Source organism: Silene latifolia, chromosome 7, assembly GCF_048544455.1.
Source record: "Silene latifolia isolate original U9 population chromosome 7, ASM4854445v1, whole genome shotgun sequence".
NCBI classification, from domain to species: Eukaryota; Viridiplantae; Streptophyta; class Magnoliopsida; order Caryophyllales; family Caryophyllaceae; genus Silene; species Silene latifolia.
In genome coordinates this window covers 127,739,207-127,755,183 of record NC_133532.1, presented here as the reverse complement: position 1 = coordinate 127,755,183, position 15,977 = coordinate 127,739,207, and the positions used below count along the sequence as shown (strand labels likewise).

Here is a 15,977-nt window from a genome sequence, read left to right as displayed (position 1 = left end):
AACCGATCACCTAGACCACCATTCACCACGAACAACGACCCTAACTAGAGGTCGCAATCGGGTTCGGGTCATATCGGGTCAGCATACCCTTTCGGGTCGAGTCGGGTCGTTATCGGGTCGGGTCGGGTTTGAGTCGGGTCATTATCGGGTCCTGTAACGTAATCGCATTACTATAATTTTTTACCATTAAATTTAGTTTTTAACCTATTATTTGGTTTAATTAATCCATTACTAAGTCAAACATATCAATCTAAACACAAAATCACTTTCATTTTGATCAAAATTAAGCTTAAAATTTGTCGGGTCATCAATTTAATCGGGTCGGGTCGGGTTCAGGTCACTGATAATCCGGTCGTGTCGGGTTACGGGTCGTCATCGGGTCGGGTCAGGTCGGTTTCGGGTCACAATATTTTCGGGTTCGGGTCAAGTCGGGTTTGCTCGGGTTCGGGTCGAGTCAGACTTGCCAGCTCTGACCCTAACCATGCTTACCCTTCGGCCTCCCCATCGATATTCCTCTCAAAGTCGTGAGTTTTTAACTTAATATAAAACACTAAAAAGGCCTAATTTAAATACTTGCAAATCTTAATAACTCGAGCCTAAGGTGGTAACTCAACCTACATCCGACGGAGCAACCTCATTATAGACAAATACAATACGAGTATTTTACCTTCCATTGTAAAACCGTCTTACAAACGACTAATTTGATATCACCATTAAAATTAGGGACATCTTCTGGTCAGTCAACATGAATAGTTTCCCAAAAGAAAGCTTTGTTTTTTAATTGGCTATTCTCTCCAAAGATTTCCACCCAGCAATTCAATTGTTAATTGAAAGCGATACACAAACAATCAGATATCTTTTTCACCAAATTTAGCTTTAAAAAATTCCTAAATGAACGATGAACAAAAAAGGTTTAGCAATTTTAATGCGCACTCGAATGAAGAAACCTTCAATTATTCCCGATTCTACAAAACTCTCCCATAATCCTGTTAATGTAAGCTCCTTTAATTTCCAATCCTACCTTAAGTCTAAATTTCAAAGCTTTTAACAATTTATTTAAATATCACTTGTTTGGTATTATGCTAAATTCCGTTATAATTCTCGTATAAGACGGTCTTATAAAAGAATTTGCCATTTCCTTAATTGGTTATTAGTTTGTTTTCCAAAAGTTCAGAACTTTATTAATTTGATTAAATTTAATTGATGGGTGATTAACATTACTGAATCTAAGATTTTTGATCATGCAGAAGGAGGTTAGCAGAATGTTAGTAAATACTGAGGAAAATAAGAATTCTGAAGAACCCAGAAAGCATAATAATAATTATATTAATAATTTCAGCTCTTCAGAAAATCCTCAAAGGTTTGATCTTTTGTTGCTCAAATTTGAATAAAGTTTGAATCTTTTTTGTATATGTTGTTGCAGCTAGGAGAAGAGTTTGATTTTACAATTTAGTTTAGTTTTGAGTAACTTGATTGGCTCAATCAAGCGAATTGTGAATCAGTTTGAGCGTATTCTGTTATCGTGCTTGTTATAATTCTATATGTTAGGCACTCCATTAAGACTGTGTTGCTTATCGGATGTAAGGTTTGTCAGGGTGCAAACCCATGTCCCGTATGGGTAGAATAAAAGGTGGAATATCATCTTTATAAGTATTTACTAAATATAATAGCAGAGGCCTTTTGGGGAAGGAGCCCAAGAGTAAATCCGTGAGGGTTTGGCCTAAAGCGGACAATATGGTACTATTATAGACAGTGGACACCGACGCAGCAGGACCCATCACGAGATATTCACGCTTCTGCACAACAAGGTTATTATGGAATCGTGATTAATGAAAGCTAATAAAACCTTGTGACGTCCTATGGGAATGGAGTACAAATTTAGATATAGTTTGGATGTCCCGTTCCCACGGCATTGCTCTTTATAGACTATAGTGTTGTCAAATGGAAACGCTGTCATCTCTGAGGGCATATGCGCTTGTTGCCGTTTATGATGAGGTACTAGGTACTACGCAAACTTTCCCCAGGGTACGACATTGTGACGAATACATTACCATAGTATCTCTAGGGCCCTTGAAAATGACTGCGTAAGGCTGCGTGTGGTATGAAGTAGGTAATCGTCTCCCTTTGAGGCTGTTTTAAGATTACCTATAATAATGAATGTTACATAGCAGTTGCATCAGTTAAGTAATACTTTACAATATAAAAAGTGCATCTAGTTTAGTAAAGCTATTTTACTGATTCTATAACTATCTAGTACTAAAGAATAGTGAGAATTCGACTTCTTAGGAAGGGGAAGCTGACATTGTGGCTAAAGGCTATTAAATCCTTCAAATGCAGGGTAATGGAGCATGTAAGAGAATCGATGCATTCAGCTATAACAATGAACAAAAGTGAAGTTTTGGATGCAGTTTTGAATGAATTCTCAAAGGTGCATCATATATCCCCTTTTATTATATTTGTTGGCAAGTTATTGAATTGATGACGTTAATCATCTGTCTCAGTCTGATGAGCATCTAGCACAGGAAGCCATCGCCTATTTTTTGCATGTCATTCTATTTAGTTTGATAATGTTCCTTTTTATTTGGACCAGGGCTATTATGATCTTTCTATTGAAAACAGACGGAGATTGCTAATGGTACTTGCCAAAGACTATGACCTCAACCGGAACCATGTTCGTGAGCTTATAAAGCAGTATCTTGGTCTGCAGCTTCCTTCTGGTTGGTTTGTTGACTTATTGAGTATAAATTTCTGAATTTTTTTTTATGTTGTTCTTGCGGTTTTGACTCCTCGATACTTTGGTGGATGATAAAGGTGAAATTAGTGCTCAGGATGAAGGGTTGCTGTCCACATTTTATAGGACTGAGCGAAACTTGAGACAAGCTCTTCAACCAACTTATGAAGTTCTTTTTGAAAGACTGAACACACATCCTGGAGGATTGAAGTTCTTATGTTCACTTCGTGCCGATATTCTTTCTATTCTTGAGTAAGGACACTAGTTTATTGCATTACATAATCATTCTGCAGCTGTTTGCCTGAAGGGGTCCCACTAATGATGGGGTAAACGGTGGTTGGATCACTTGGATGTATGTATGTAGCCTTAACCCTTCGTTAAAATCACAGATTGTAAATACGAGATAAAAAAAAATCTCTTTGTTCAATGCAATTAGTACTAGAACATTTTTCTGTAAATTCTGCAGAATTAGTTAACAGATATACAACAATCCACTAAGCGACGTTATTAAAATATAGGGTGTAGCCTGTAGGACACAAGGACTGAGTAATCTGTAACACTGATTTTGATATTTTTCTGAGATGTTCTATCCAATGAATTCTCCCCGTTTAACTTGCGTGAAGCATCACGCATCAGAATTAAACAATTCAAGACTTTTCACATTTCAGGGAACATAACATTCCATCTTTACGTGCACTGGATTCATACTTGAAAGAGAAGCTTATCACGTGGCTCAGTCCAGCTGCTTTGGAGCTCCACCAAATAACTTGGGATGATCCCGCTTCTTTGTTGGAAAAGATTGTGGCATATGAGGTTTTATTCTATTACTTGGTGTATTTTTAATGGTAATGAATTGCTCTGCCTGCAAACTTATGAAGATTTGGTGAAAAGGCTGTTCATCCTATTAGTAGCCTAATTGACCTTAAGAGGAGACTTGGAGTTGGACGACGCTGTTTTGGGTACTTGCATCCTGCAATTCCGGGTAAGACCCTTCTCCAGTGTGAACTACTCGTTCCTTTGTCCCACGCTTGTGCACAACTTGCAAGTCTTCCGTTCTGACTAAAACATCCCAAACTAAGAACTAGCTTCCCTCGTTTTAAAAATCAAATTATCATGCAGCAGGCCTCCGCTTCTTTTTACTTCTGCATAGTTTCACTCCTTCAGGTGTTTTTCTTCTCAGTTGGGATTTTAAAAAGTTTGGCCGAAGTCCCAACGCTCTCATGTCAACAGTCTACGAGTATCAGTGTACAACACTATCCGGCATTCAAAATTTTAGTAAACCACCATAGGAAGGAATATCATATATAATGTACTAAAAATCTGAAAACCTATGTGAATTACGTGGGATGTGTATAAAATAGTCAATTTACACACCCTCAACAAATATGCAATTTTTACGCTTTAGTTTCGTGGGCATATTTAAGCTTTGTACTGTATATCGTATAAGATTATTGGTTCAAGCTGACCTTGGGAGGTCTGATCCATTTTCAGGTGAACCCCTTATCTTTATTGAAGTAGCACTGCTCAAAAATGTTGCACAGACAATACAGGTATTGCTATTTGCTAGTCATATCCTTCACTGAAAAAAAAAGAGAGAGAGAACTATTTTTTTCTGTATCCACAATATATAAGTGTCGTAATTTTATTTTTTCTTAAACTTCTCAGGAAGTCTTGTGGGATGATCCGCCAACGTCCGAATGTGATGCTACATGTGCATTGTTTTACTCAATATCATCAACTCAGGTAAAAATATTTACTGGGAGTTATTCACGGAGTCGTGCACTCATGTCACGTGTGTTGTTATTGGGCCCAAAGCCCATAAATTTATTATCTTCCATGTGCATTGTTCTCTCCTGCTTTGATTCAAGTGTGCATAAGAAACCCGTTTGTCATTTTTTATCGTCCATGTCTATTAATTATAATCCTTTCTCTTGTTGTTTGAACTTTGAACCCATTAACCCTGTTTATCTTGATTTGAATATTTTTCTCAAAATTGACAGCCAGGACTGGCAGGGGTTAATCTGGGAAAATTTCTTATCAAACGTGTGATTGAATTGGTTAAGAAGGGTATGCCACAAATCAACGTAAGTACGAGTGCACTTTTTCTACCCCAGTAAGGCAGTAAAGCATCTGAACTTTCTTCCTTATATGTCCAGACATTTGCAACACTTAGCCCAATTCCAGGGTTCATGAAGTGGCTCTTATCTAAGTTGGCATCTCAATCCAAGCTTGCCGAAGCAGTCACTTCAGACTTGTCATGCTCTTCCCAGGAGGAACCTGCTGGGTCTGCATTCCGAGAAAATGTACTGACCACGGACGAAGAAAAGGAACTTTTAGATGCAGTGAGGTGAATTTTGTTCATTATTCTGCCATGGAAGAAAAGTCCTCTATTCCCGTTCAAACTAGATTATGTGACCTAGAAGAAACACAACTTAACAACGTGAGGCAACTTACAATAGAGGAATACACAAGTTTTCACATCCGATTGTTTTATTTATTATAGCTCGTTTCATGGTTAAATTTTTATATTCAAATGAAAATGATAAATCTGATTTATTACTGAGAATCTGTCGAGAGTTAATAGGTAGAGGAAGAGGAAATAGTACAAAAGCTAGCTTATCCTTTTTTCCCTTGAATCTTGAAAGAGTCGAAGGATAATCTCGAAGTTTAGTCTCGTATTAAAACAAGGCATCCTGACTTTATGAGTTGCAGGCAGACTATTCCTGGGAGAAATGGCATGGAAGTCATGTTGAACTTGCTGCAATCTCCAAATCACGAGTGGAGCAAATCTGATCAAATTTTGGCGGTGCTCAAACGTATTTTGATGAGACTTTGTGCCAGGTACTGTATTCAGTAGAGGTATTTGGAAAGTAAGCAATAATGTGATGTTAGAAAACTTGGGATTTAAGGAGCATCCTTGCCTTTGCTAATTCACACAAGATACGAGACAGTCTTACATCTGAGCTTTTAAGCCAATTATCAAACGAGGAATACATACAGTACAATTTATGGTGGTCTCACATGTTTTTGGTTACGTAGGTATCTTCTTCAAGAAAAGAAGAGAGGAAAAGCTCTGGATCCTGTTGCAAACTTTCACTTGCAGAATGGAGCTGTATGTTCTGAGCCACGAGCTTTCTTCAGTGGAAGTATCATGCTAAAAATATTTGTGAATGTGTAAATGTTTACTAGTAAACTCAAAATTTCATTTGCTCAAAATTTTACCATGTTCTCATTATTTGTTGTATCATGACATTGTGAAACAGATGGTTGAACGGTTAAACTGGATGGCAGACAAATCAGAGAAGGGACTCTCTCAAAGTGGCGGTATTATGGTAAACTACATCTACAGGTAAACAGGAAATCTAAAACAGTGAAAAACATGGGGAAATATTCGTATTCTGGTCTTTAACAACTAAATTTCTGAAACTGATGATACTGCAGGTTGGACGACATAGAAGAAAATGCACACTCGTATTTTAGTGATGGACATATAAATGCTGCATTAGATCTCCGGTGACTTCTTGAGGTAACTTAATACCAATGTTTTGATAATTACACGATGACACCTCTGATTGATATACCCTGAACTCTTTGCATAGCTTTACCTACACGAATTTCCTTCCTTTTCCGTTTCCACCAGACCTGATCTAACAAACAAAGGCAAGCTTTAGTTGTACGACTGCGTTCAACTTTGTTGGAAAAGTGTGCACTCATACATCGGGTTGGAGCAGATGTGTTCTCAAATACCTCATCCTGAAGGCTCGGGAAGCGCACATTCCAGCTGAAATTTATGGGATACTCAACCAGGTCTTTGGTTCGATACTTGAACCAGAAGGTCTTGTTTAAGGCATGCCTTTGTCACGGATCTTGTGATGTTAATATAATTACAGCATAATAAACATCTTTTTCATTTGAATAAATGTTATACTTTGTACTACTCTCTTGCACTCTCTCGTGAGCTTTGTGCTTGATTCATGCACCTTTTGTCAACATTATTTTAAGGGTTTGTTCAATCAAAAATCTATACGGAAGTACGAAGTACAATATAATCAATAGGTCTTGGTATAGACGGGTGGGGCGAACAGACGGGTAAAGACCTCTAATAAAATGGGTAGGGGGACAAGGTGGGGCACCCCCCATGTGCTTCCCACTTTATGGCAATTGGGTATTTTGTGAGGGGAAATGGTCCGTCTATAATGAGAATTTGTGCAATATAATACATAGAAAAAGGCTACATTGAGTAGTTTTAAAAGTCAACTCAAATAAACTAAAACCGTAACTATATGAGTGATAAATAAAATACACATGCCATTATTTTACTTAATAGTAAATTAAAATATTAGGAATTTAACACAATGTATTTATGTACAAATGAGAATCAAACATACATGGATTACACAAATTATTTTAATTTATTAATATTGACCATTAATAAATAAATGATTATTTCCTGTAAAAGTTGCAAAAGATATTAAGAAATCAGAGTTATGATGTACTCCCTCCATGAATTTTTAAAAATCACATAAACTTAATTCAAATAACTTTTAAGGGCCAAATAGAGTTTTACAACATATCTGATTAGCCAACGAGCACAAATGGAAGATTGTTTGGTTGTTGTGAATATAGGAGGAAAGACTTGAAAAGAAGAAGAAAAATTGGATAGGGAGTTGAAATATAAAGGGTAAAAGGGTAAATTATGTACATGATTCATATACCCTACTTTCTCCATTCAACTCCACTCTACCACTTTCTTTTATCACGTTTGTCAACGCGTGTTTTACGCGGTAAATATCGTTAGCTACGTATTTGCAAAAATTATAAAAGTTAGATATTTTTAATGTCCTCGTAAAGACGAATTAAACAAAATCCCACACCAATATATTTTCACTTTCTGTATTGAGAGAAAATGGAAATTGAATGTTTATTTGTGAATAGTGTAGAAAATTGAAAGTGGTAGAGTGGAGTTGAATGGAGGAAGTATAAGAATTCAACTCCGTACGCACAACAACAATAAAAAAAAGCAAAAAAACAAAAAAAAAGGAGGGAGTAACGGCTATATTTCCGCAGGCGTAGGAACTGGAGAAACACCAACAGAAACTCAAGAAACACCAACAACCACCATGGCTTCTGTAATCTACGAGAGTAAAGAATTAACCCTAGTGACATAAACCAATTCCGAGTATCTGCAGATATTTGGAATTTCGTTATGGAACCTAATCTTGTTGTTGACCAACTCAACTTCACTCCCTAATTCTCTGTGTATTTTCGTAACAATGGCGTGTGCGACTAAAATTCTGAACTCGTCTGATGTAAGAGAATCACTCATTCTCTCTAATGACATGTGGGAAGATGTTATTCTGCCTAACATTGATCTGCAGCTATTGAATAAAGAAAGGTTCAACATCGATGTTGAAGATCTAGACATCGGAACTTGGTATGCAACATTCATCATTAACACAACCAATAAGGGGCACAATCAATTCCACGCCTTGGATTGGAAAAGTTTTTGTCATTACCTTGAGGGTGATCTTCTAACCTTGAGTTGGAAGACCACTCTCTGCATTCAATCGTGGTCAGCCGATGAAATTATTTGCACTGAATTAATGATTCTTCTCTCAGAAGGACCTGAAGCCGGTAATTTTCTGCTCTTTTATTCATCTTCTTCCCCACGCTGTTCAGTAGGAAGCGAGCATGCTGTTCAGTAGGAAGCGAGTAGATTTGATTTTAAAGATAATTATAGTATATTAGTAGTACAGTAGTAGATGAGTAGTCATACCGTAATTCTTGTAATTCATCAATTCTTTACAATTTTTTTCCCTTTAATTCGTTAATCAACTAGGGTTGATTTGAGTGAAAATTTTGAGATTTGTTAATAATTATTCTTGTCAACTAGATCACTTGCATCACGAATTAGGCTATAGCTGTGGCCAATAATCGTTCTTGCCAACTATGTTACACCCGCGGTGAAATTATATTTAGCCACGAATTATTCCGTGACAATTTTTTTTGTTTTAGCCACGACCTAGGTCTTGTCCGTGGCAACATATATAGATATGTTTATGTTAAGAGTGAATTTCACGGGTTTAAACCTAATTTAGCTAATTAACACGAACTCTCAATGATACATTTTTTTAAAACAATTATTTCAGTACACACAGCTTATATAACTTAATTTGTTGACAGGCATTAGTGTTTAATCATTTACCTAATATAACACGAATTCTCAATAATGCATTTTGCAAAGAAAAACATTTCAGTACACATAAGAGTACATAATAATTCATAATTCAAATATTCAATCATCTGCCCAACTAACACGAACTCTAAAGAACACAAATCCCAGGAAAAAATTTTCGGCTCAAAAAGATTACAAGATTACATAATTTAATTATGTAGTGTTTGATATATAATTATTTCGTTCGCTTAGTTTATTTATGTATAAATAATTGAATAATTTGTTGAAGTGTCCAAAAATTAAGTGAGATTTTTTCCCAATTTCATTGTTTTCTTACAAAAGGCATTTGTAAAGCAAATGAAAAACTGAAAAAATCAGAGGTGCAAAAGGGCTTCTTGAAGTTTAATTACTTAAAGCCGGCAATTTATTGTGTAAGCCACCATACACACAAATTTATTGTGTAAGCCACAATACACACAAATTTGTACTTAGAAAAATACAATACGCTTCCTATTAATACCGGCTCTCTAGAAATAGTATAAATAGACAGAGATTTGAAAACAAAACTTGGAAATATAACGGCTATTTTATTTCTCAAGAAAAAATGACCAGCCAGAAACTCGGCGACTATGATGTACACCATCAATTTCGTATCAATACTGAAATTTAGGAAGATGTAATTTTACCACATCAGGGTAATCAACATGAAAATGAGGGACATTGACACCGGGATATTACACGATTTCGAGATCATAATTACGAAGGACAAGATCAAATTTGATAGGCATACAATTAAGTGAAAAAATTTCGCTAACGAGAGGGGTTACAAGGAGGGTGATTACCTGACTTTCTTCTGGAACGGAACTCTATAATTCGAACATTGCTCGCTGAAGACATGGCTTGCGGTAAAAGTCTTCTTCTGCTTTCAAGAAGACCGCCCGATATTTTTTTTTCTTTTTCTTTTTCTGAATTTATATTATTTTTATGTAATTGAATTTTTTAGGGTTTATTTGATTTATTTGTTAGGGTGGGAAGGGAAGAAGAGGAAGAGAGAAGCGGAGGCTAGTAGGGGAATGAATGAAGCGGAGGAGATCGACAAGGATTGCAGTATAAGATTGATGAAGATGTGCTAATTTTGATGAACATAAAAGATGATTGTTGCTGATGATGAATGAGGATGGTGTTAAAAATAAATAAATAAAACATTATTTTATTGTTTAATTTTTTCTCTAGTAGTAGTAATGGTAGCACAAGTGTTTATTTAGTTTAGTGTTTCATCGATTCAACAATATGCCGAATATGTGGGTATTCGGTATTCCACTGTTATTGTGACACCCCTCGATGAAGCATCAAAAGAACAATTAAATCTAAGCGGAAAATACGAGATTTTTAAAACCTTTAAAAGTTTAAAGTGCGAAATCCACCATAAGTGATCAAACGAAAATGAAAAGAAAGATAATTAAATTTTACAATTAAAAACGAAGTGCGTTGGGGAAAAAATATCTCATGAATAAGCACAAGTCTAAAGATAGGTGAGTCTAAGAAAACGATAACTAAAGTCCAAGGGTCAACGTTCTCGCTAGCTCACATGTCTTCCCCATAATCTGCATCACAAACCTGTCATTCATGTAAACAGCCACAGTCAGTGGGGAGTAACTCAGGGTTCTCCCAACCACAATATGTCAAAATACACATAAGCAAGAACTTAAATAAACATATTGATCATACATCATACTTGAATAATAATGAGCAAGGGAATATAACGATAATCATAACGAGATAGGCATACTACATTCTTAATGAGATAGGCATGATACATTATATTAAACATGCATTCAAGGAAACAAAACATGGATATGAGATTAGGCATCGAATCATATGAAGAAGGTAAACAACGAATCAATTAAATAGAAAATACATGGATGGACACCATAGCCATTACTTTGAAAACTTCTTAACAACCATAGCACGGGACGTGGCTACTAATGTCGCATTCATACTTATGGCTTTCATCTCACCATAAGAACGGATGAGAACATCGATCCCGGCGATCATATCGCAACTAGGGGCTTGCATCTCACCACTAGTGTCCGATAGGACCAAGACTCTCACAAACAATCATATAAGACGTGAACTCTCGTATATAAGGACACGCCAATGACCATAGTCAAGCAAGACATTTACGTAGTATGAACTCAAACAAGACAAACACCTAGACTCCAACCTCTTGGTAGGACGACGATAATAATACGGTCCTAGTCTAAACCTGGATCCAGACTCTCGGGATGGGTGACACCCGATTCGACAAACGATACCCAATCGTATCCAAGACTCGAAATATGGCACGCACTCGTATCCAAAGGTCGAGTAACCTCTAATCGGAGACATGGCACGCTCCCGTAACCCAAGGTCCGAAGAAAGGCGGAAGGATATCCTAGTTCGGAAACATGGCTCACACTCGTGACCAAAGGTCCGAAAGGGGAAAGATAACCCAATCCGGAAACATGGCTCACACTCGTGACCAAAGATCCGAAAGAGGTAAAAAGGAATGTAAAGTAGTCACACCATGTAAATCGTCACACTTGGGTCACAAATACGAGTAAAAATGATTATATAAACATAACGTAAACAATTCATTTGGAGCATGTATAAGTACGAGAGTATAACAAATATCAGGTTCTCCCATGATAAAAGAGTGTCAATACACCATACACAAGCATTAGAAACAAGTTTAAGATGCATACCCAATAAGAAACATAAAACCCAATCTATAACAACAAGTTTAGTACTCGACTACAATAAGGGTCAACTTCAAACGGTCATAACTTGAGTTCTATATATGATAATGAGGTGAAACCAGTTGAAGGTGATAGCTTATCCTCCTAACGGTAGGTCATAAGTCTCAAACAAACAAGTAACGAAGAAGTTATGGCCATTTTACAAAAACTGGTCCAGGCTGTGGCGCAGCCTGCGCAAATCACTGATTTGCACGACACAACAAATTCATCTCCATCCCCAAATCATTTTTTTATCATGTCATTACCATCCCAATTGCACCATATATTACCCAAGTAACTTTATACAAGTATTAAGGGTGAAATCAAAGCATAAAAGAGGGGTTAAAACACAAGGTTCGATTCAAATTCAAACAATTCCAAACTAACAACTTCATGACATAATTAAGCACAATTATTAAGCATGAATAAGACGGATTCCTTACTAATAAATCTATGTATACAAAAGACTAGAAACTTCTTCAAACCACCAAGAGAGATTCCACACAAAATTCATTCAACAAGAAACAAGTAAAAACATGTAAAAAATCTAACTTTAACACACATGTGAACAAACTATAACATATATAAACACCCAAATTGACATAATGTCGAGTAACCCATCACCGTTACCTTTTTGCACTTAAATCCACAACAGACTCGTCTACCTTTCAAGAATCCACTTCCGGGTTAACTAATCTTTCTCCTAAACATAAGAAAACACAAATTAAGACTAAGAATCGAAATTAGAGAAAAGGTACCATGTATAAAATGGTTCGACAGCCCTATATAAGGAGGAAAGTCGGATCCTTCTTACCTAGAAAGATGGAGGGCGGTGAGAGGAAGAGATAGACGCGAAAATCACTTGATTCGGATAAGAATTGAGCAAGTTATGGAGTTTTTGAAGTTTGTAAGAGAAAGGTGTAACGATGGTGGTGGTTGTTGAAGATGAGTGCTGAGAAATTGAGGAGGGAGGTGTGGTTAGGGTTCCCTTCATGATTTTTATGAGGAAAGAGCAGTATGTGAGCCCAATTGTCATACTAGGCCCAACATGCAAAATTGAGTCGATATACACTAAAAATTTACGTCTCAAGCCCACTACAACTCATGATGGAAAATATTATTATTATTATTATCATTATCCGACCAAAATATTTATTTTTGTATAAGCTAAGCTTTAAAAATATAATATTTATAAAAATCATGTTTAAAAATGAAATTAATCAAATTAAATAATTTAATATCTAAATAAGACAGTAAAATGGTTGATTAAATTATAAATGTCAAAATGGAAAATCCGCGGCTGTTACAGTTATCTTGCTAATTACTCGAATGGTTTCGTTATACGGCTAGTTGTGGAAAGAAGCGGACAAGATCGAAGAGGATTGCAATACAAACTAAAAGATGAAGATGTGTGATCATATCACCTTCAGTTGGAATAGAATCCTCTATTTTCAATCTTGGTCATACAAGGAGATGATTTGCACATATCATATTCTACTTCTGACACAAGATTCACTGCACCTAGGCCCGGTCTGAGCCTAAGCCTGTGCATCGACCTTGGTCTGGACTTGCTATGTAATTGTATTTTTGTTTGCTCAGGGTTTGTGATTTTTTTATTAATAGTTAATTTTTTTTGTGTTAAATAGACCGGGAAGGAAAAAGAAAGAGAAAGAGATCCTGAATTGGGGAAAAATAAGAGCAGATCGTGATGGTGATCTTTGATAAAGATTGATGAACATTGATGATGATTGCAAATTCTTTAATTGTTTGATACTGATTCTTTAATTGTACATAAGATAGTAGTAATAGTTTGGTAGCACTACAATAAAATGACATTTGCGCGATAATTATGTCACGGAATTTATAATTCATGGGTAGTTTTGCTTACCCACAATAAAACTTTCAATCACTAACTTAGGAAAAAAAATTATGCCATGGAACAACTTTTTTCTTGGCAAAAGATCACTTGCATCATGGATTAGGCTACCGCCGTGGCCAATAATCATTCTTGTCAACTTAGATCTTGTGCGTGGCAACATATATAGATATGTTTATGTTAAGGGTGAATTTCACGGGTTTAAACCTAGTTTAGCTAATTAACACGGACTCTCAATGATACATTTTTTAAAGCAATTATTTCAATACACACAGCATAGATAACTTAATTTGTTATCACACATTAGAGTTTTAATCATTTACCTAATGTAACACGAATTACCTAATATAACACGAATTCTCAATGATGCATTTTGCAAAGAAAATATTTTGTTACTCATCAGAGTACATAATAATTCATAATTCAAATATTCAATCATCTGGCTAACTAACACGAACTCTACAGGACGCAAATCCAGGAAAACTATTTGGGCTCAAAAAGATTAGAAGAGTACGTAATTAATCATATAAGTATGTAGCTAACATAAAATCATTAAACAAAAAAACATTCCATAGGAAAAAAAACACAAAAAAAACAAGAGTAGGTTGTCTGGGAGAGATGGTCGAATGGTTCAAGGCGTAGCATTTGAAACACTATGTAGGCTTCTGATTAGACAGGATTCGAATCAATATCTTTTGGTCATCCTTGAACAAGCTTGGCCATACCAAATGCAGCTGCGGAAGCAATGGCTCCAATCAAAGCAGTTTGCAATGCACTTCTAAAGGGTTTACTGCCTGTGAAGTAACCCTTTGCATAACCAAAGATCAACAGTGCAATTAAGGTAATTACGACTGATGCTATCACAGCTTCTCCCGCTTCTTTGATAAACATGTAAGGAAAGAGGGGAACTATACCGCCTATTATGTAGGCGATGGCGATTGTGAATGCACTCTCTAATGCTCTTCTTGGATCTGGCTTCTCTAGCCTCAAACAAACCTCGTCATTTTTCATCACCTATAACGGTTAGCTTGGTCTTATAAAAAACTATTTTACATAAATATTGTGTAAAACGGATATAAATCAAGCAATCATGACTATACACAAGTATTGGTGTTGATAGACTATTGCTACTTTCAATTCCAAATTCAAAGAATAACTAGATTTTAACTCAAATGAAAATTGGAGAAAATTGGAGGATACACTTAAAAAGTACCCCGTAGTAGAAGTCGCCAAAGAATAAAGATGCACTCAGGCACGTATTAAGACGCAAACCATTTGTTAACCACCAATCTTGTTTAAGGCAATTTTAACTTACGACGATTCATATAATTGATTAAAATAGGTTTATATAATTGATTAAAATAAAGGAGAAAATGAAAGGAGATTATAAGAGGTCTTAATTTCAAGAGGATTATCTTTTGTTAACCAAGGTCAAAGTGGCATCTATATCTTAGAATTGCAAGGTTGCAAGGAAAGTGATAGGTTGACTAATTGCAAGAAGAGTTCAATTAGCTATGTTTTTCTTGTTTAAAATAACGTATACGAATAAATAATTGTCGACACATTAGTTATCTAAATACTCCCTAATATGCGAGGTACTACGACACAAGAATATGACATATCACTCCGACTTTAATATTATATATCTCACGTATCCGTTTCCGACATTTGATACTCATTGGATAAAGATATGACACATGGACACCTTATTAAATCCAAAATTTAAGAGTAACCGAGTATGACACTCGAATACACGCCTTAATACTTGTGTCCGATACTTCTAAACGAGTCTGAGTAATATAGGTTGTCTTTACCCGTAAAAGAAGTAAGGAACTTTTACAACTTTTCAAAGATGTTAAAGTACATGTAAGAAGATATCAATGATAACCACAATGAAAGTGCAATGTCACTAATAGAGCACAAAATCTCCCTTATGACGGAGGGTATCTATCGCAAACTTGCGACGGATACCATATCGTCTCACAAAAAACCCATAAGGGTGAGAGACAAAACACATGGGGTGGGTGTCCACCTTGTCCCCTCTACCCATTTCCACTCACATATTACCCGTCGCAATATCTGACCCGTCGCAAGGGAGACCTACTGCTAATAGAGTGGAATCCTTTATAATTGCCTTTAGCAATAGATTTGGACCCATCTTCTTGGACGACATTGTCCATGTAAATTGGTCACTTACTCCACTTATTATGAACTACGGAGTATAAAGTAGTATAAAGATTCTTTATCATAAAGTTATGTTTATAATAGACATGAACATGATATAGCTAACCCGAAGATTGGCACATTTGTACTCGAATTTACGAATATTTTTAGCATATGTCTTCTTCACATGTGATTTCAAACAACTTTTTTAGATCTACATATACATCTTTACATATACTATAACAAAAAAACGTG

The 15,977-nt window shown here is 36.0% G+C and overlaps 2 protein-coding genes and 1 long non-coding RNA gene across 4 annotated transcripts; 1 reads left to right on the top strand and 2 right to left on the bottom strand.

Annotated features, from left to right (window-relative positions):
* Window positions 1-706: 706 nt before the first annotated feature.
* LOC141593099 (uncharacterized) lies at window positions 707-6,672 on the top strand. 2 transcript variants are annotated; one of them, XM_074414051.1, is made up of 16 exons: window positions 707-994; window positions 1,248-1,360; window positions 2,338-2,428; window positions 2,591-2,717; window positions 2,812-2,983; window positions 3,400-3,544; window positions 3,623-3,713; window positions 4,223-4,281; window positions 4,397-4,474; window positions 4,732-4,815; window positions 4,888-5,078; window positions 5,444-5,572; window positions 5,771-5,843; window positions 5,995-6,080; window positions 6,173-6,257; window positions 6,372-6,672. In XM_074414051.1, the coding sequence occupies exons 1-15, from the start codon at window positions 899-901 to the stop codon at window positions 6,246-6,248; spliced, it is 1,611 nt and encodes a 536-aa protein (XP_074270152.1). In that variant the 5' UTR covers window positions 707-898; the 3' UTR covers window positions 6,249-6,257; window positions 6,372-6,672. The 2 variants fall into 2 exon arrangements, 1 of the variants encoding a protein (XP_074270152.1); XR_012521284.1 differs by lacking the exon at window positions 6,372-6,672 and having other exon boundaries at window positions 5,771-5,905.
* A 3,766-nt stretch (window positions 6,673-10,438) lies between these two features.
* On the bottom strand, window positions 10,439-12,631 carry LOC141591378 (uncharacterized). The gene is made up of 3 exons (XR_012520827.1): window positions 12,498-12,631; window positions 12,314-12,386; window positions 10,439-10,523 (listed from the first exon to the last, which is right to left on the bottom strand). It is a non-coding gene; the product is annotated as an uncharacterized LOC141591378 (long non-coding RNA).
* Window positions 12,632-14,258: 1,627 nt separating this feature from the next.
* On the bottom strand, window positions 14,259-14,570 carry LOC141590801 (vacuolar iron transporter 1-like). The gene has a single exon (XM_074411359.1). It carries the CDS (start codon window positions 14,568-14,570, stop codon window positions 14,259-14,261), a length of 312 nt encoding a protein of 103 aa, XP_074267460.1.
* Window positions 14,571-15,977: the final 1,407 nt, after the last annotated feature.

Bases quoted from the DNA above. Each gene is read 5' to 3' on its own strand.
- LOC141593099 (XM_074414051.1), top strand. From the start codon at position 899: ATGAACAAAAAAGGTTTAGCAATTTTAATGCGCACTCGAATGAAGAAA. The intron at 3,545-3,622 runs GTTTTATTCTAT...TTTGGTGAAAAG, and splicing joins AAAAGATTGTGGCATATGAG to GCTGTTCATCCTATTAGTAG. The intron at 6,081-6,172 runs GTAAACAGGAAA...ATGATACTGCAG, and splicing joins ATGGTAAACTACATCTACAG to GTTGGACGACATAGAAGAAA.
- LOC141590801 (XM_074411359.1), bottom strand. From the start codon at position 14,570: ATGAAAAATGACGAGGTTTGTTTGAGGCTAGAGAAGCCAGATCCAAGA.